This window comes from Phyllostomus discolor, chromosome 3 (assembly GCF_004126475.2).
Source record: "Phyllostomus discolor isolate MPI-MPIP mPhyDis1 chromosome 3, mPhyDis1.pri.v3, whole genome shotgun sequence".
Taxonomy (NCBI): Eukaryota; Metazoa; Chordata; class Mammalia; order Chiroptera; family Phyllostomidae; genus Phyllostomus; species Phyllostomus discolor.
In genome coordinates, this window is record NC_040905.2 from 88,416,604 (window position 1) to 88,437,108 (window position 20,505).

The 20,505-nt window shown below is 39.2% G+C and overlaps 1 protein-coding gene across 4 annotated transcripts in view; it reads right to left on the bottom strand.

The window, feature by feature from the left end:
- FBN2 (fibrillin 2) overlaps positions 1-20,505 on the bottom strand; it is a 257,503-nt gene that overhangs the window by 53,580 nt on the left and 183,418 nt on the right. For all 4 annotated transcript variants that reach the window (XM_036020716.1, XM_036020718.1, XM_036020715.1 and 1 more), the window contains exons 24-36: positions 18,916-19,143; positions 18,256-18,381; positions 13,847-13,975; positions 12,939-13,064; positions 10,680-10,805; positions 10,089-10,211; positions 9,815-9,940; positions 9,349-9,474; positions 7,650-7,772; positions 5,330-5,452; positions 3,494-3,619; positions 781-903; positions 115-237 (exon numbers count right to left, since the gene is read on the bottom strand). In XM_036020716.1, coding sequence (XP_035876609.1) covers positions 115-237; positions 781-903; positions 3,494-3,619; positions 5,330-5,452; positions 7,650-7,772; positions 9,349-9,474; positions 9,815-9,940; positions 10,089-10,211; positions 10,680-10,805; positions 12,939-13,064; positions 13,847-13,975; positions 18,256-18,381; positions 18,916-19,143 — 1,728 coding nt within the window. The remainder of the gene's footprint in view (positions 1-114; positions 238-780; positions 904-3,493; positions 3,620-5,329; positions 5,453-7,649; positions 7,773-9,348; positions 9,475-9,814; positions 9,941-10,088; positions 10,212-10,679; positions 10,806-12,938; positions 13,065-13,846; positions 13,976-18,255; positions 18,382-18,915; positions 19,144-20,505) is intronic.

Below are 20,505 nucleotides of genomic sequence, written 5' to 3' on the forward strand. Positions count from 1 at the left end.
GGATTGTTTTGTTTACAAATTCATTGTAGCAAATACCACAGTTCATTACCAAGTGAGTTTGAATATTTAGCTCTAAATAATTCTATTTGCTCATTTCAGATAGCTTTTCCTTACCAACACAACCCACACCAGTGGGGTTCAGCTGAAAGTCAGGTGGGCAGTTACACTCGTAACGACCGGGCGTGTTGACACAGAGGCCGTTCACACAGTTGATGGGATCAGCACATTCATCAATATCTAGGAAAAACATTTAAAGTGCCCATGTTAAGATCTTTACTATGCTTACTGCTGTTTCAAAATATTTGGCGGATTTTTTGTAACGTAGTAGATCACTCTAAAGCCCTCAGTACAATACAATAAAGATTAAATCCTTGTATACTCCTAAAACAATTTCCACAGGTCCATCACACAGTAATTATGATAATGTCATTTAATATCCTTCACAGATAAATAACTAAATGTTAGAATTCTGAAGAAGAAAAAAACTATGTCACTATTTGCTTAACTAAAATTGTATTTATACATATGTATATGTATGTATGTATATATGCATGCATGTACAAAATACATAAAGAAATACTTTCCTAGTTTCATGTTAGATATTTAATATTAGGTTGCTTATATAAGAATAGATTAATTCCATTATAAATAAATGTATCAGAATGCAATTTTCTGTTTCAAAAAAATGTTAGCTAAGTAGAAATCTGAGGAATTTTTAAACCTTGCACAAAATATTCACTCCAACTAATAAGAGCACAGTTACACCCGTAGCCGGCCCACCTGTACAGTTCCCGCCGGTTCTGTCCAGCTCGTAGCCATCGTCGCAGATGCAGTGGAACATGCCGGGCAAGTTGTTGCATGTCCCAAAGACACAAATGTTTTGGAAGGAGCATTCATCAATATCTGAAAATTAAAAAAAAATAGTCACCTCTTGTTTAGAAGGGCATTTAAAATATTTTGATGTAATGTACAACATTAATTAAATTTTTTATTTCCTTGGGTATTCTTATGCAGTAAAAAAATTTCTTTTTCTCTGACCAGGTAAATGGCAAGCAACTAATACTCATCTAGGAACAAATATAAAAGAAATATTATTTTATTCTATTGACGTTATTTGAACTGTCTTGGGTTATAATATACCCAAACAAAAAAGAATTTCCCAAAGGCATAAAAAATACAAAAATTAAATATGAACAAATGAAAGGAATGAGGTAAGAATTAAAGGTAAAAACAAATTCAAACATTCTATTAACTTAGTGCAAACAGATGTTTTTTAAACATCTACAACATACAACATATATAACATATTTTAAATATTAAATATATTATTAACATTACTTGTTTAACTTTTAAAAACTTTTTTATTCTGTAATCTGATCTGTTATAAAGTCAGTTTCAAAAGGGAAATAATTTTTCTCCTAAGAGCATGAAATAAGATCATTCATTGCTCCACATCCCTACAAATTTCATTAAAATAGCTTTATTGAAGTCCGAAATCCAGTTTATGAAACTCTTCCATGAGGCTTTAGCTCAAAGTCAATAAATAAGAAATCGCTCCTCATTCATATGAAAATGAGACCTGAGTGTGTGTGTGTGTGTGTACAGCTGCAGAAATCATCTGTATTTCTCCTCACAGGAAGAGGGCGAACATGCCATACACCAATTACCTCATATTCTGAGAATGCAGACCAGGCATGTCGTTTTAAGCTAGGCCATGCAAATCATCCTAAAGTGCTTCCTTAAGTCTAAAAAGTCTCTGGTCAATTAAAATATGCTAATTAAGATTAAAATAGTGAATTTCAACTATCTTAGATTTAAGGGATGGTTCAAATTGTGTTTTAAGTTTAACTGATATATAAAGGTGTCTCCTTTTGTGTTGGGGCAATAAACAAAATTATTCTCTTTATATAAATGAATAAAAACTCATAGTTTATCATTGAGCTGAAAATAGAATGTGTTATCAGCCATCTGAGTATGCATTTTACTTTTAAATGATCATTTAAATAATGTTATAGTTGTATAAAGTAAGGTTTTTTAAGAGAATACTGTCTTGCATTCTCTTCAAGAGTATATAGCGTCAACTTGGGGAAGGTCTGGGAAAAGTTTTGGAAGGTCCCCTGCCACAGATAAAGGAACAGAATTATGAAGAGGAAATTCTGTGTTATGTATAAAGAATTAATTTTGAAATTTTATGTTGGCAGAAGTGTCTGGCTACTGCTTACTTGTTCCTTTTCCCACTAGCTCTTGTCAAACTGACATGGGTAATAAATCATGTAATTCCATAACCATACTGACTCACATTTTCTACTAACTGGTTTCAGTGTTTAGAAGAAACCAGGACTGGGGAAAAAAATGAAGCTCACTCCACAGCTGCCTTGTGTAAAGTGGATTAGATTCTGCCCAATCCAGCAGGTCCGTGTAGAAGAATGAATGCTTTCAGTTCCTAATGTCATCTTCCCTAAGGCCTACTTTTCATCCTCTTATCTGATTCTCTCAAAATTGATGTATATTTATGGAAAATTCCACTTTCCTTCTTCAGTGCCACTTTTGTCACTGGGTCAAGCTCTACTCTGAGCCAACCTGGATTGTGTACTTTGGTCTCCAGTTGCTGCTGGTGAAGATGTGTGTGTGTGTGTGTGTGTGTGTGTGTGCGCGCACACACACATGCCAGTATTTACTATTTCTGTTCATTTGATTAGACACTAGTGTAAGGAGAGTCTGTAAGCTGGTTTTGTTTTATTATCTGTGTCTAGCAGTTAACCTGAGGTATTTTTTAAAATGTTTTCTATGAATCACTAAATCTGTTAAAGCCTTATGGTTTATATGAATTGTTTTCCATCTTTTCCTTTTCTTCATTTACATTTTGATGTACTACTTATGAACACAATGATGACCCAAATGATATGTAATATGAACTGAGTCTCTAATTTAAAAGAAAATCCAAATTCTTTTTCTTGGAAAGATATGATCCTAGTCACAAAGCCCCATTTCTAGGAAAGGAGGATGATGTCATAACTTAGAGGAAGGAGACATTACTATTAGGCAAAAGGGCAGTCCCCAAAGAGGACTTCCAGTCCCAGACACACAGACAGCAGACAGAAACATGATGGCAAGTGCCAAAAATGGGCTACTTAGATTTTGATAAACACATTAAATAGCAGTGATTGGGGGAGGTAGTATATCATACTTTAAAAGCTGAATAGTTTTTCCACATGTCATTCATTTAGTGATAAAAAAAGAAATGGTTAAAAAAAAAAAGAATGAGCCAAACTTCCAACCGTTGGCTCATGGCCAGGAAAACTTCATAAGAGATGAAAGCTGCCTTCCTCATTATTCATTCGGCAAAATAATCCATGCTTAAACGAATGACTTTTTTATGTGCAGCATGTGCTGTGTATTCTGCTTCCAGGTGGAGCCTGTTCCAGCCCTTTTTGTGGTTTCATTTGCTGTAGTTGATCCAACTTGGAAATGAGTTGGAATCCTGGTGACCCACCTTGGCAAGATCTGCTGTCTGAGGCTGGAGTGAAGCCCATCTCACACTCACAGCGATATGCACCCGGGACGTTGAGGCATTGTCCATTCTCACAGAGATTTATGTTTTCTGCACACTCATCAACATCTGGGGGATAAGCAAATTACATCTCTATTAAGTTCCAAATTTCATGACACATTTTCTTCCGTGTTCTACAACTAAATCTCACTGGCCTGAGTGAGTGTTCATTACTATGAAGCAACAATTAATCATATTCACCTAAATAAGGGTATACAACTCGAAAGTGTAGTTATCTAACCTACACCTTAACATTAAACTCTAACATGACTAACAGGAGGAGTGCCGGGGTCTCTCACATTTGTCTCAGTCCTCTTCAATGCCAATTTGTTGCATCAGTAAAACATCATGTAGGTATGGCAAAGATCATTGGACTAATCTCAAAAATGTTGTTAGTTCATTTGAAAGCATTATAGTGTGAGAAGAAACAACTCATTTTTTCACTAGTTTAAATATTTTTGAGCAAATTAGGGACACACTCTGGGAATTAGGAAAGTTTTTTTTCTTGTCGTTATAATCCTATTAAAATATTCCTATCTTAATTATGCAAATGGACACTGTTCATTGACCTTAAAGATAATGTATTAATTCCATCTAACAAAAAAAGGGGAGGACAGAAACCATGTTTGCTGAGGGCCAGTATCTGCCAGGCAGTGTGCGAGTTGTCTGCCGTGCACATTTTCACTGTGGTCACCAATCCTGTGAGGTTCAGCAGGGGAGGGACCAAAGCCAAGAGTGGCCAACTGAGCTGCAGGAGTCACAGTGAGCTGATGTGCGGCTGGGCAGAACCTAAGTTACAGTTGTACCTGACACCAAAGGCACCTCCTTCTCTTAAATATCACGGTGCAGAGAAATGCTAAGAAAAGTGAAATAGCCAAGGCTTAAGAGTAATAATGCTTTAAAATTGAATAGACATGTTTTCTTAAAGAGGCATTTGAAAATGAGGAGTCTGTGTTTTTGATGTCAATAATTAGAAAAAAACAGAGTCTACCTTTTATTGATGGGTTTAAGGCATGTACTGAAATTCAACTGAGAAACACCTATCTTACAAACAAAAGCACCATACTTTATGTCCAGAGATGATCCAGCCTTAAAAATTCATATAAGAAAAAGATGTTTTATCCTCAAGGAATGTGGAATGAATAGCAGCTAAGTGGCAGCTACCATTTATTGAACTCCTATAATGTGTTTTCTAAGCCCTTTATATGTTTTATTTCACTTGGTTCTTTCAAAACCATATGCAAGCTGAGATTTCAATAAACTCATTAAATAGTAGTGAATGGGTAGGTCATATATTGTATCTGAGGAAGCTGAATAGTTTTCTCACATGTCATTCATTTAGTGATAAAAATACCAACATAAGTGGCATTATCATTATTATGATGCCCATATTACAATGGGGAAGCTAAGCCCACACATGTTAAGTAATATACTTAAGGCTGTACTGCCAGGAAGCCCCTCAGGCAAGGCCTGAATTCAGGTGGTCTGGGTCAGACAGGGCCTGCACTTTCGGTTGATGTGTTAATAAACAAACAAGGGAAAATGATAGTCATTAGCAGTAAAGAACAATAATAAATGCCATTATTTTAAAACCTACACCAATATTTTAGAAAATTTTCAGGTTTTTGTGTTTCACATAAGAGAAAGACACATAGTTGCCTATAAGATTTTAAACAGAGATAGGGATTTCAGCCTCCTTTAAGTCATTTTCTTCAAATAAAAAAAGCACATAAGTAGCCCAGAAAGTCATGCTAAAACACACCTCAGGACTCCACCCACCTGAGCAGGTAAAGCCATCTCCCGTGAACCCTTCAGAACAGGCACAGCGGTAGGAGCCAGGGGTATTCACACACTGAGCGTTGATGCTACACTGGTGGGTTCCATTAGAACATTCGTCCAGATCTGCGTGCCAAGAAAACGTAGCAATAAAGTTCAGAAACAAAAATGGAACATTTAAACACTCAAAGGTTTTCATTTGTCTCAATTTAAATGGAAACTAGCCAAATGGAATGTATTTGAGTTGATTTCTAAGGTTCTAATTCTCTAAGATGTCAGACCCATAATCCAAATTCCTCATGCCACAAACAGGGGCCAAGAGTATAAATTCAAGCAATTTTTGAGGTATCTAATCAACTAGCTTTTAATGACTAAAAGAAACCAGGGCTATATTCCCTTCTGACTTCTACTCAGAGTGGATTTTATCACTGGTTTCATTATCAAAAAATGGGGGGGGGGTGTCAATTTCTAAGATACTACTGAATTTCAGAACAGAAAAATGTAGCATAGATTTATCAGGTTCATTTTACAGATGAGGAAACTGATATATGATTCTCGACTTCGTGAAGCCCATTGTTTAGTGGAAAACACAGATGTTAAACACAGAAAATTAAGTTAAATACTGTTATGTGTACCAGGAAGAAACATTACAAAGTGCTATGAGAGAATAAAAAAAGGCATCTGATTTGGAGTACAAAAACAAGGAAAACTCTAGTAAGGAAGTAATTTTTAGTTAACTTCAGACACAAATGATGAATAAAAGCCTGCTGAACAGAAGTAGGGAAGGGTGGTCCCTCAGAGGGAACAGCACAAACGATTCTGGGTAGGAAAAGAACTTGATGTGACAAATTAAAGGTGGTCAGAGTGACAACGCACCAGCAGGGGAAGAAGGTGATGGAAACTGAACTGGAGAGATAGCAGAAAGATGCTATAAGGTCTTACAACCCATGACAGGAAGCTGATTTCATCCTAAATTCAATGGATTAAAATGACAACTGTGAAGACACCAGGTCTGTGTTTGAAAAGATCTGGCTGGCTGCTATCTGAAGAATGGATTAGTAAGAAGGCCAGAGAGGATACCAAAAATGGCTGAGACCAGAGCAGGGGGATGGCGATGGAAAGGAAGGAGTGGATGTAACGGATGTTATTTTGGAGAAGAGATGCCTGGGCACAGCGGAATCTTTGGTAATGGAGGCAGACTATTTTGCAATAGCTGGCCAGAATGAGAGATGGACAAGAAGCACAGAAAAGGGAGGCTAAAAAAGAGAAAAACAGTAGTCAAATGGGACTAGGAAAATGGGAATGGGGATATGGCTGAAAAGCTGTTGTGATTAATGATAGATACGGCTGCACTAGAAATGGGCAGCAAGTGGAAGGGACTAGAAGTCATCACAGAACATTCCTTCACAAAGTGATTTGGAAACTATGACAATTTAAATTCTATAGTCAGCTCATAAACATTTGACAAGCATATAACAATTAAATGGATGAAAAAGCATATTCAAATTATTATGTTATTCGTAAAAGATTTTAAAGCTATTCTTTAATGCTTACTGCAGGCTTGTAAGATTTTAATGGGCAATCATGGGGAGGTCAGTTTAGCTTGCTTAATTTTCTACTTTTAATTGACCTGAACAAGTCTTACCATTTGGAAAATGCTTTATTATTAAGGCATGTAAAACACTGAACATATCACACAGCACTGTGCATGATACTGAGAGTAAAATCCAGTCTTCTGCCTCACAGCTATGGAGACTTATTAAACTTTGGCTCAAGAACTATAAAACTTAGAATATGGCGGCTGCCCTCCCATTCTCTTTCTTTGAATCAGATCTCTTGCAATCCAAAAAAACATTTAGATATGTCTGGAAGAATTCTAATTTCTATTAAGAAGCTGGTATTGACCAATTCCTTCAGACTTAGGTTATCTGAAAAAAACAACAACAAACTTTTCATTCCCTTCCTTTATTTCACTGAGTTTTAAATCTCAATGATTACTCTATGAAAAGATTGGTTAAATATATTAGTCACTTTCATCATGCAGCTGTTTGGATTTCTGGCTGCACATCAAATAATTTTTACAGAACAACACACTAAAAAGCAGATGCCAAGACATACTGTTGTAATTTGATCATTTATACCAATGTTAGAGGAAACTCTTAGATAAGAACTATCTTACAACTAAAGATAGCCTTTGCTTTTCAAGAGATTAAATGAAAGAGAAGTGCATGCTCTTACTCAAGTATGTGGGTTGACAACTATGTAAAGAAGAGCCTCGAAGAATTTTGTGCCTTAGCAAAGGTGATTTACATTTCAAACTCACCAATACATTTGATGCCATTACCAATCCAGCCTTCTCTGCAACTACACTTGAAGCTTCCTGGGACGTTTAGACACGAGGCATGCATGTCGCAGTTGTGGGCTCCAATTTCACACTCATCCACATCTGAGAAACCATGGTTAATATGAAGAAGATAAAATATAAGCTAATTAATTTTACTTCCCAGTAGATTTCTGTGTAGAAGTAATTTTAAAGTGTGGAAATATCTAAAACTGTAGGAAGAAAACATTTTTATTTTTATTTTCTGAAGAGTCCAACAAGATTTGAAAGGCCATGATGCAAATTAAGCAAGCCCTTCCCTAGAAGAAACTGCCAGCCCTTTTCTAGTGGAAGGGAGATGCTCCTGACCCCTGACAGATACGTGTGTCAGCCCCTACCCACGCCGAGGGCCCTTCTTCCTTCCTGGGCCCAGATAGAACTCCCTGTAGAAGGCATTAGAGATGGCAAGAAAAATCTTATTTCCGCTGAACAGAGGCTACTTTTCTTTCCTATTAATTTTCATGAAGATAAGAACAAGCCTGGCTTGTTAAAGTGATAGTATATTCTCCATTTAAAATTACATGATTATCTGCATTTTAAACATCTTTACAAGATTTTATAGAGTTTTTTAAAACTATCAGTTTAATGGGTATGTTTCTATTTATTTGACAATATATAAAAATATTCACTGGAAATGTTACCTGAAAATGATGAAGCTTTTGCCTATATAGCATACATATATACACATAGATACATGCATATACATACATGCATCAATATATACATATATACATGTATATATGTTCCCCAAAGTGTTCTAGAACTTTGTAAAATAGAAATAGTCTGTTCTGTCCAGCTCAGTGATTACATATTACAGATCCTGAAATCACACACACACACACACACAAACACATACAACTACTGGTTTCACATTAACACTGATAGTGGTGAACATGCAGAGTACACCTTCTATTACTTGCTCCTTCCCCAAAATACAACCTAAGAGCCAGGCTTCTGTCTAAGCCATCCTCCATCTGCCTTGAGCATAATGCCGTACAAGGGCCTTAAGTTGAGCAATGAGGAAGGCAGGTCCAAAGCAATGAGCTTGGGACTTCTAGCTCTCCCTGCCAGGCCTTTATGCAAAAGGTTAAATCTACCTAGTAAAGAAAGAGGACAGGAGATAATGGGGTGAGCAAAGAAAGGAAAGAGAGAAAAAAGACAGAGGCACTTGGGACAGGGGGAAGAGAAGACAAAAGCAAATGAAAGAGGAGAGGGAAAGACATGGGAAAGCAAGCAAGGGAAGTGTCTAAATAGAATCTAGACAAATTTTTGTTAGTTTACTGTTTATGTCTTTTGGTGCTCCTTACGTCTCCTGTTTGGGCAGCAGTCTTCCTGAGAAAGTGAACACTGCTGCAAGAGCCACTAGAAACACATCAGAGCCTTGGCGCTCAGACTCCACACCCACTCTCCTCTCCTTGTCTAGACCTCAGCCAACTCCACGCTGGGCGGGGGCTGAGATGGTGTGCTACCACAAAGGTGAGCCAAACTCATCACACACACTCCACGCCAGTTACTCACCACACACATAGTCACAGCCCAGTGTGGCTAACAGCCTAAGAGATGTCAGTGAACAGATGATGTTTAAGGTTTGCCTCTGAAATACAAGGAGCTAAAACACAGAGGACACAAGCTGGAGACCTACCTGTGCATCCTGTGGTTCCCTTCTTCACCGAATAACCCAGCTGACAGTGGCAAATGAAGGATCCCTTGGTGTTCTCACATTCCCCAAACATGCAGATGTTTGAATTTAAATCACACTCATTCACATCTAGAAAATTTATTTTCAATGCTTTGGTTATTACCTGTTCATCTTAGTAGTTAAAAAAAAAGCTATCTTTTAAACTGAATAGCATAATGCTAAAATACACAAGTAAAATTCAAAATGTAATCTATTTGCAAAACACAATATTGTAGATAAATATAATGCCTTTAAGGACTTTTTTTTTTCAAAAAATATTTCCTTTTCAGCTTTTACATCTTCTAACATAATAGCTTGAATTTTTAAAATAAATGAAAAAGCCCCTTCTTATGTTTACATGTATATGTATAAATGTGCATATATTTGTGTATGTGTATATAAACACTTATCCTGTTTCGATGGCACCCACCGATGCATGTTTTCATGTCCATTGAAGCCATGAAGCCGTCATAACACAGACAGCGATACTCTCCAGGGATGTTGGTACACTGGCCACCATCACAGATATCAGGATTATTTTCACATTCATCAATATCTGATGATACAAAATTAACATCAAGTGAAAGGAAGGATGGCTTTTATTAAGCTCAGATGTTTCTTCCCACCCAGTTCCACCCAAATTATTTAGAGCCAGATTTATGAGACAAAACTAACTAGATGCATGAAGTCTATATTTTCTGTACCTGCGCACGATCTCCCATCTGGCATCAGGGCGTAACCCTCGCTGCAGCTGCACTCGTAGCTCCCTTCCGAGTTGGTGCACTGGGTATCACAGCCTCCGTTCATTATCATGCATTCATCAATATCTGTGAAAACAGTGCTACCACATTACTTGTCAGGGTTACTTTCTTAAAAAAAAAGAGACATTTTCTTCTTTTGAAACTGATAAGGCTTAAACAATTTTGGATTTTCTCCCTGTGATTGGTCTAGATTTATCATCATACCATTAGTCTTTCTTAGTTCTTTTTATTTCCTTTTACAGCATTCCATTTGACATTTAGCTCTGGTAACCTAAGATTAAAGAGCTCAGAAATATATTAACTATGGAGTTTAGGGGGTTTCCTATGACAAAACCAGGGATTCCTCTACAAAACCACCAAACCATGGCATCTTAGAGACCTGCCCCCATTCTTAGACTCATTTTTAGGACAAAGGACTGTCATTGACTTCATTATATGAAGTACGTGAAGTACATGAAGTATATGAAGTGGCAGAAGTTGTCCTCGGCTGGTTGGAGGGCCCTAAGCTCCAGACCCACTTGACCTACCCCATACCTGTACAGCCCTGCCGGTCTGGCGTGGCCTGGTATCCAGGATTGCAGGAGCACTGATACGTTCCAATCATGTTCACACACTTTCCATTTCTACAGAGATTGTCACTCAAGGAGCATTCGTTAACATCTACAAATAGATACACAGAATTAACGTTTTATACAATAACACTATCACTTAAACTGTCAAGCACAGGCTGCACTGGAGCGGTGGTCTGCAAAGGGCTTCGTATACTTCAGGGGGAAGTAAGTTAACCTCCTGAGGCATCCAGAGAAAATTCTGAAATCTATATTTCTCTTATTTCTGTCCACAACAGTGCTGTCCAGTAGAACTTTCTATGATGATGGACTTGTTCCATATCTGTGCTGTCCAATATGTAGCTCCTACTGAGCACCTGACACATGAATAGTATGACTAAGAAATTTGATTTTTAATGTTATTTGATTTTAATTACATTTAAATAGCCACATGTGGCTAGTGGCTACCACATTAGGCCACACACATCTAGCACATGCCAGTAAGGAAGCTGCAAACATTTAATAGAGGAGTTTACACTGGCACACGCAGCTGGTCCCATCAAATGGTCAAGTGTTGGTGTTTCCTGAGGGAAGGCGCCTGCTTCACTAAACGGCGGGGCTCATTACAGGGCCCTCACTTGTTATCGGTTTTCATCATATTGTGTGTTTAGTGCGCCTACACATTATATTCACTATTTTAAAGTTAACTAACTTTTATACAATAAAAAAATACCTTTAAAAAACTCCTACAGCCCTGACTGGTGTGTCTCAGTTGGTTGGGCATCACACCACAAAGCAAAAGGATGCTGGTTCAATTCCTAGTCAGGGCATATGCCTGGGTTGCGGGTTTGATCCCCATGTTGGGGCGCATACGAGAAGCAACTGATTGATGTTCCTCTCACACACCAATGTTTCTCTCCCTCTCTTTCTCCCTTCCTTCCCCTCTCTCTAAAAATAAATGAATAAAATCTTTAAGAAAAAACTTCTGCAAAGATCTGTGGAATAAACTAGTACTGATATTGAAATTGCAAGAGAACAGCAAGAAAATGGTAGTGACACTCTTCTTCATATAAGCTATTTATCAGACAAAATGTAACATAAAAACAATAACAATATGATCAGATATAACAAGACATTCATCACAAATTCCCAAAATTAGTAAGGAGACTATGTGACATACAAATTTATCTCTATGATCATTGAATGTTTATTTTTTATATATACGCAAAAATATGTAACTTACATTGTACATTGTACCTTTGAGGGGTACCTTTTTCCGGCTCTAAGATCCATAAAAACTAATTAACAAAATAAACTGATCTTAGAAACAGATCTCTGGGTCACTGTTTGACAACCATGAACAAATATTTTTGGTTATTTATATGAACAAGCCATTTGTACCACTATTAAAATGAAAGAAAAATATTTAAAACTTTTAAATTTACCTTTTTAAAATGTCTGTTTAGTCTATAATTTAAGATTCTTCTAATATATTAGCATCTCACTATAAATAGGGTTTATAAAGAAATACACTGAGATATGCTTAAATTATCTTTTTAAATGGAGGTTTGTGATCGGCTCTATTTTAAACTGCCTTATTTGCTTATACATTCAAAAAAGATTTCTGTGAAGAAAATGTTTCTTGGCTAAATCAAAGTTTTAAAGCCAGTATATTGGAACACAGTGAGTCCAGAAGCCTTTGTATATTTATGAAAAGCAGTTGGCTGGAATGCTCCACAACCAATCACTAGTCTCGCTGTGTGGACCCTGATGTCCTTCCTGAGCTCAAGGCCAGTGAAGAGACCTTGGTGTCTCTGCGAGAAGAGGGAGTAGAAGGAGCTCACGTTTACACATGTGCGAGCAGACTCGGTGATGGCGGACCAGGGCACAGAAGTAGACTCTGCTGAGTGATTGTACAGGTGAACTATCAGGGAGCAGCTTCCAATAGGAGCAGCTTTCCCACCCCATCCACCGGGAACTACATGGCCTCACACAGGGTCCCTCACGCAGGGTCCTTCCGCATGCGCTTGTAATGAAAAGGAGGCTAACCAGGATAAAGCTGGCTCATTCCAGCATGTCACTGAAGCATTCTCTAAAGAAAGGCTGAACCAAAAGTAGGGACTCCAAATTTCTAATTTTTAATCAGCTAGATTTCACATGCCCAAAACAAGTTTATTAGAATCAACCACTGATCTTTATCATCTTTACTAGTTGAGCTGGGTGGGTGCTAAGGAGACAAACTCACCCACACAGTCCTCACGTGACGGTGACAGCTCGTGTCCCAGTGGGCAGTCACACTGAAAGCTGCCCTCAGTGTTCACACAGGTGCCACCCCTACAAAGGAGAGGGTTACGTTCACATTCGTCAATGTCTGAAAGGTAAAAATGTGAGATCCATTAAAGAACTCTGAGGAACAAACATTCACGCATACAGCATGGGAGAAAGAATCATTATGTGAGGTGGGACTCAAAAGACAAGCTTATAGGAAATGGGGTAATGCTTGCCACACTTTTTCTATTGCCAGTGGATAAAAGGTTCAAGTTCTACTCTCAAAGACAGTGAGCTATCAAGGAGTTTGTATGAAGTGAGCAAGCTCCCATGAAGTAAAAATAAATATTTGCTTTATATCACTCTAAGCCCCAGATATCATTTATTGCTATCTACATCTCTCATCAAAGTGTAAGAAAAACTTTAAGGCTTATCACCGCTACTTGGCACAAGGTGAGTCCTATAGGTCGCTGAAAACAAAAGAGTGGGCTAAGAGGTGGGCAATTCTAAAAGAGTTTGTAGTAACACAAATAAGGAAAATAACATGGGAATTGCATGGCTCAGTATAAAGGTTGGGGTCACCACATAATGTCATACATTTTAAACGAACCCTTCCTGAGTAGTTAGTCCATGTTGATTTTAGATTCTTTGAATAAACAGAGCCCAGTTTCAGTATCTCACTGTCTTAGGCGCCAAGAGGTTGGGGCTCCCCAAGAGCTATCTAGGAGCAGACTTCCTGTCTGATGCGTAAAGCTGTTCTCTTGCACTGCAGCTGCCTGCCAAGCATGCTGTTAGCAGCTCTGAGACAAGCCGAGGTCGAGCTAACGAACGAGTCTGTGCTCGACTGGTTTTGGGACCAGAGAGGAAAAGCGTAAGCATGCTTACCCATGCAGTTCTTCATCATCATGAACCCACTCTCATAGCCTTCGAAGCACTCACACTCAAAGCTGCCTGGCGTGTTGACACAGATCCCACTTCCACAGAGATCGGGAGAAATCCTGCACTCGTCGATGTCTAATTCATAGGTTTTAAAAGAAATAAAAAAAATGGAATGAGATGAGGTGTGAAAGAACTGAGAGAGAGATTTGGCCTTCCAAGTGAAGGTGCAGCACACTTGAAACGCTGGAGTTATCGGTGGCTGGCAGAATGAAGGTATGTTTTGGGCAGATCAGCTGGAGAGGAACAGGACTTCAGGCACATTCCTTTCTCCAACTGCCAAAACTGTCACAGCCAACGGGCAGGTGGTGCCTTTTTGCCTTTAAGAATTCCGGAACTGTGGACTTCTTTTTGTGGCTTTGAAATTGTAACAGAAGGATGAACCAAGCAACTGCAGTATGAACTGAACAAGGCAGGTGGCAGAGGAGGAAGCAGTGGACACATGAACAAAGTCTCACTCATGATGCAAAGACCGTGCTGGTTCTCCCACACTAGCACCCTGGTGTGAGAACGAGAGGCCTGCTGCCTCTGAACATGGGGCCAACCACGGGCAGCCCGCTCGCCTGGAGCCAGAGAGCGCTCCCATACGGCAGGGCCGAGGAATGTGTCCCAGTTCGTGTTTTTGTGCCACATCCAGATGGGATCTAATTTTAAATATGTAAATTTAAAAAATGATGCATTTGTTACTTTTTATACACTAAATAGGAGTCTTTAATAGCTGCATTTATGTTCTCAAAGCACGATTATCTGAGAAATCTCCCATGTCTGTAACCAAGATCTTTCACTAGAGAAGTCACGTCTATAAAATATAATAAAGAGAATGACTTATTAAAATTTTTTTTGTCACAATGGGAAAAATTGATTTTGCCAGTGTTTGTTCATTTTGATGAATTTCAATGTTTAGGTTTTTCTGTAACAGGATTCGTAAGTCATTGACGTGTCTGTGCTGTCTTGGGGTCTCAGCCACTGCCTTCTCCCAGCTTTTGGTCTTTTACTATTGATTCTCCCTACTGCAGGCTATACTAAAGAAGAAATATATAAGTACTTTCTTTTAAACAAAAATCATAAAATCCACTGATTCAATTAAGCAGCAAACCATATGCATACTAATTCTCCTACTTTTTTATCTATTAGTATTTAGGAACTGATGGGGAGAGCCATTGAAGAACGTAGAACAAGTCTAATGGCAAAGCGGGGACAGACCTTGGCTCATGTGATGCAGTGGGAGGTGCAGAGTGTCAAGTAGAGACTCTGGAACCAGGTACCTGGGCACAAATCCTCTGGATGTAAGGCCTTGGGAGGTCATTTAATTTCTCTGTGTCTCGATTTCTTTGTCTGTAACATGGGCAGTATAGTAAACCCACCTCATGGAAATAAGTGAATAAACATTTGTTAAGTGCTGAGAACAGTTTTTGTCTCACAGAAAGTGCCATATTTATGTAAGTTATTCCCCGATAAGAACTGGTAGAAAGGTAAGAGATAAAATGCATAGGTGAATAAAAATAATACATTTCAGAGAAAAGAAGTTGTAGTGTTGCTGAGCCACGGAGGCTGATAATCGGTGCAAGAGCCGGTAGGATGGGCGTGACTACCAAGGACACCAGGCACGGGGACAAGACTGGCCTTGAACGCTGTGAAGAAGGGCAGCCAGCAGGGACCTGTCCCCTCACCTTATGCCCCACAACACTGCAGTGCTGCCAAGTATCTACCTCAAGTTAAAGAAAGTCAGCTCAGAGCCACTGAGTGATTTCACTAATTTCATACCAAAAATAAGAAGTGGAGTCAGAACTGGAAGAACTCTGACCTTCTTTTCCCAGGTCTAGGATTGTCTGAGTAATGGGAGTTATTCTGTGAGAAGTTAAACAATCTAAGCCCTGCTTCAGGATGATAAATCTGGTGGTTGTGAAAATGAAAAGTCTGACTGTGGAAAATAAATGGGTTGGAAGATGTTAGAAGATTTTGCAATGCAGTAGACACCATGATATGGTGCCCAGTTCTCCCTTCAAGAAGAAAGGACTTATTTGTCCTTCCCTCTCAAGCTGTTGGGACTGTTGCTGACAGAAAGCATTGAGATGTAAACTGTCTTTAGGAAATGCCTTGGCTAAGAGGACTGCTTTCCCACAGCGGTACCCTTCCTCTGGGCAAAGGTGTCCAAAGGTTGACCATGCAGTTACATAAATGCCTAGCCCCTTTGTCCTAACTCCAGACGATTCTAGTGAGCTACCCCACATCCAGAGCCCCCAGTGGGGTAGGCTGAGGGCTACACCGGGACTGCCTCACAGCCCAACTTCTCCCTTTGCCCATTTCTGCTTCCTTCCCTTCCCTCCCCTAACTGTGGATTCTAGGAGCAATCCCTAATAAACCTCCTGCATGCTAATCTTTGCTCAGAGTCTGTTTCCTCAGGGGCCAAACCTGCATCTGCAATAGTCTAGAAAAAATACTGTAAGTACTTGAAACCGCCATGTTGATGTAAGAACATATGTAACTTTGTCACTTACTCATCAGGAGAGGGAGATGTCAAAATTAAGTTTGAGGTTTCTACCCTGAGTTAAATTATCCTATCAATTCATACAAGGAAGTCCCTAGGCAGACGAAGAGGGGGATGGGACAATGGGAGATTCTGTCCAGATCGAAGTTAGAAAAGTTAGAAGAGTAGAGGGTTAGAGATGGCACCTAGGAGTCAGCTAACAGAAGCCACCCATGAAGTCATGATGATAGGTGCAATTCCAACAGGCAGAATGCTGAGAGAGCAAAGGACCATGGAAAACGCTCAAGGGATGGGAAATGCCAGAGTCAAGAAGAGTCTGTGAAGATTAGAGAAGGTACATCACAGTCGAGGATGGGCAACTGAAACAGAAGTACCATGGAAACCAAGAGAGAAGAAAATCAAGGAAGGGAACTAGCCAGTGGTAAGGAGAACATGTGTAAGAGGAAGATTTTTTTAACTTGAAAAAGTGTTTTTGCAAGAACATGTATATGAAGGAGGGCAACAGTCCAAGTTATACAGGGTTACAAAGAAAACGGTTAGTGAAAAGAGAGGTGAGAGGTAGAAGCAGGAAAACAGGATGATAGGTTGGGGGAAGAGAAGGGCTGAGGAGATATTTTGTTTATGAGCCCAGGGAAAGGAACCAGTAAAGAGGAAAGGTGCTAGAGAAAGAGCATATGTAGGGGAGGTGCTAGAGAGAGAGAGAAGTGGACTCTGGTAGAGCAGGGCCTGAAGCGGGAAAAGGGCAGCAGAGTGAAAGAGAGAAACTAACTGGAAAGTCGAGGAAGACCACGTCTTGTTCTCTAAAAGTGAAGAGATTATGGGAGGAAAAGGAAACTTTATTAGCAGAGAAGAGGAAGTGTGAGAGGGTCCTGCCAATCAGATTTGTTTCTCAATAAAGAAGGGAATAAATAAGGACATGAGAGGGTGTGCGAGTCTGCAGAGGCTTAGAAGTGGTGCTGAGAGAATTTCAGCAAGTGCTGTGAAGAGGTGAATATACGCGTGGCCGAGCAGCTGCCAGGGCCTGGTTGAGGCGGAATGATCTCAGTCAGCTCTGCTCAGACTCTCCCAGCCAAGCTCAGCACCCACAGCAGAAAAAAACGGTGGGGGGCTAAGAGCTGGGATGGGCACAGGAGGCGTAGCACAAAGCCAAGACAGAGGAACTTCAGAAGACCAGACGGACACTTCTGAAGTGCTTTTGAGGTAGTGTAGGCTGGGTAGGTCCATGAGTGAATCTGGTGCTACCTTATGAAACAGGAGGTTAGAAGGGAGTGAAGACACACATTTCAAAGAAGATTGTGATGAAGTAGCACATGTGAGGGCAGAAGAAAAGGGAAAAGTCCAAAGAGTATAAAGAAAAAGAGTTTTAAAAATAAGATTTTGGAGATATATTTCAAGTTATTGGGGTAATTTGTTATATTATTTAATAAAAAATTAGGAATTTCATATTCCTTCAAAACAAAGGGAATATTTATGTAGAAGGATATGAATGCTGACTAAAGAATAGTTATTTCAAAAACTGTTCATGGATAAGGAAAATAAGTTACTACTTTTCTGTTTTAAACTTTACCATTTTTAACAGAATACTGTATCAAGTGTATACAACTGTTGATTTAATGGCTATGTTCTTGAGTACTCATATATTCTGAAAATCACATTTTATGTTGTTCCTGTAGATATAACAAATAGCATTTTCACACTATTTTGCAGCACTCTCACCTGTCTAGAGAAGTGGTTTAAGAGTAGGGAGAAGGAAACAAAAAGAAAAACATACATGCTCTCAATGAGAGGGTGGGCTTTTTATGCCAATACTTTCAAATAACAAAAGGAAGAGAGCCAGGGTTTATCAAACGCAGCAAAAGAACAGTCTTACCTGTGCAGTTTCTCTCCTCCATGTCTAGAGCAAAGCCACTATTGCAACGGCACTTGAAGCTTCCGATGGTATTTCTACACTTTCCATAGGTGCACATCCCAGGAAAAGCTTTGCATTCATTGATATCTAGAAGCAGAATAAAGCTGGAATGGAGCTCTGGTTGATATAAAAGAGCAGGCCCATCACTTTAAGTTTAAAAGCTATTATAATGGGAAAGAATATATCCAAGTAATGATGGGGGATGTCAAAAATTTCAATGATCACATCGATGCCACACAAAGAGTTTCAACTGTGAAAGATTCTGTGTTTGTCAAGAAGAGTTCTGATGCCCTTATTTCTGCCCACTTGTTTTGTAAAGCTCATGTGTGGGTCTAGAGGATTTATGGCTGCATGGAAGCTGCATCTTGCAGGCCATGTTAAGGAAAGCAGAATTACAGTAGAACAATGTAAGAAAATTGAAATTAGCAGACCGATTTACATCGTTACTTCAACACCATCTTACGTAGGTGATTTATATGCCCAGGAAAAGGGTTGGCCACAAATTACATTTAACAAAGAAAATAACAAAGAAAACAAGTGGGTGATCAAATGTTTGAAGCACACCAATTCTCACAGTATGTGGGGGGTTAGTGTAGGGGGACCAACACGCTGCTCAGTTACCTTTGTAGAAGGGCCTCCCAGTAAGGACATCCCCTCTGTTAGCAAAGCCAGGCCCCCTGGGGCACAGGGTGTCATACTCCTTGGTGCCAGGTTTGGGGCACTCCTCACACTCGGTGCCCCAAGCTGCCCCAACAGCACAGCAGCAGGCGTCCATGCGGAACTTCCCAGGGACAGGATGGATGCATTCATCTTCATCCCACTTCAAGTAACACTGCTCCATGCGGATGTCTACATGGAGGGTGAAATCACAGTTTGACATGAAGCTGTACACTGAACATCCAGGTACCAAGAGTGCTTGGCACCTGGCATGATGCCAGGCCCTGGAGCTACACCCGTAGGTGAGAGACCCAGTCCCGGACCTCCTGGAATGGCCTCCATAATGACAGCTGTCTAATGAGAGCAAAGGTGGTTCTCCTTTACCATTACTTAATTCTCACAAGCCATCTTTAGGAAGAAAAGGTTCCTTTGTGATAAGGCCCCTTCATACCATCACCTATGATCCCTTTCTTGATTGCTTGCTTCAGAAAGAATAAAATAATTTCGGTGACAGATTCTCCTTGTTCACTGAACTGCTTAAAGTGGCTTCTAAGCAGTCCTGTTGGATTGTAGTCATAAATAGTAAATGATCAACACTATTTGCCAATCTGTACAATTGTTTTTTTATCCTCACCCGAGGACATGCTTATAGACTTTAAAGAGAGGGAGAGAAACATTGATGCGAGAGAGAAACATAAAACAGTTGCTTCTTGTATGCACCCCAGCCAGGATTGAACACACAACCTACACATGTGCCCTAATCAGGAATCTAACCCATGATCTTTTAGTTTACAGGATGACCGACGCTCAACCAACTGAGCCACATGGGCCAGGACTAATTAGTACAACTATTAAAATACCTTTATAAAGGAAAACTACTATTGTACAAAGGGTTTTTCCCATAAAACTAATCTTTTGCATTAAGGTTTTTGCTCCAGGTTATATAAATCTACTCTAATAAGGGGCCAAATTATTTAAATGTCATATTTTCCCTTCGACCTTGAAGCATACTAAGGTTTTGGCATGCTAGCTAGGACCTCAGAAGATCAATCAATAGTCACAAAATAGGGTCAAGTAGCACCATTTATAAATAGCACATTTATCTGTTGGCCAATAGAGTTGCTGGTCAAACTACAGTCAAATGCTTCGCTGTTAATTTGCAAATATGGATAATGAGTTCAGAAAAGGTTTTCCTTAACCAAATAACATGTTTTATTTGGTAAGAGTATTTCAAGATATTCAATCGTTTCCTAAACCTCAAAACTGTTTAACAGAGGGAAAGAGATCCCTAATGGAAATGTAAAGACAAATAAATAAATAAATGTGCTTTCTACTTTATTTACTGTCAATAGTGACTCTTTCAAGTTTTCCTCCGAAGTAACATCAACTCTAGCAACTTCCTTTAGCTTCAAGTTACATACATTTCCAAGTACTGTAATTAAGAAGTCCTATTTTTAAAGAAAAAAAATAACTGGTACATTTTTATGCTGGTTTGGCAGACCGAATACAGGTATTCACAGATATACAAGGTATGTACTGCCTTATATATCTGTA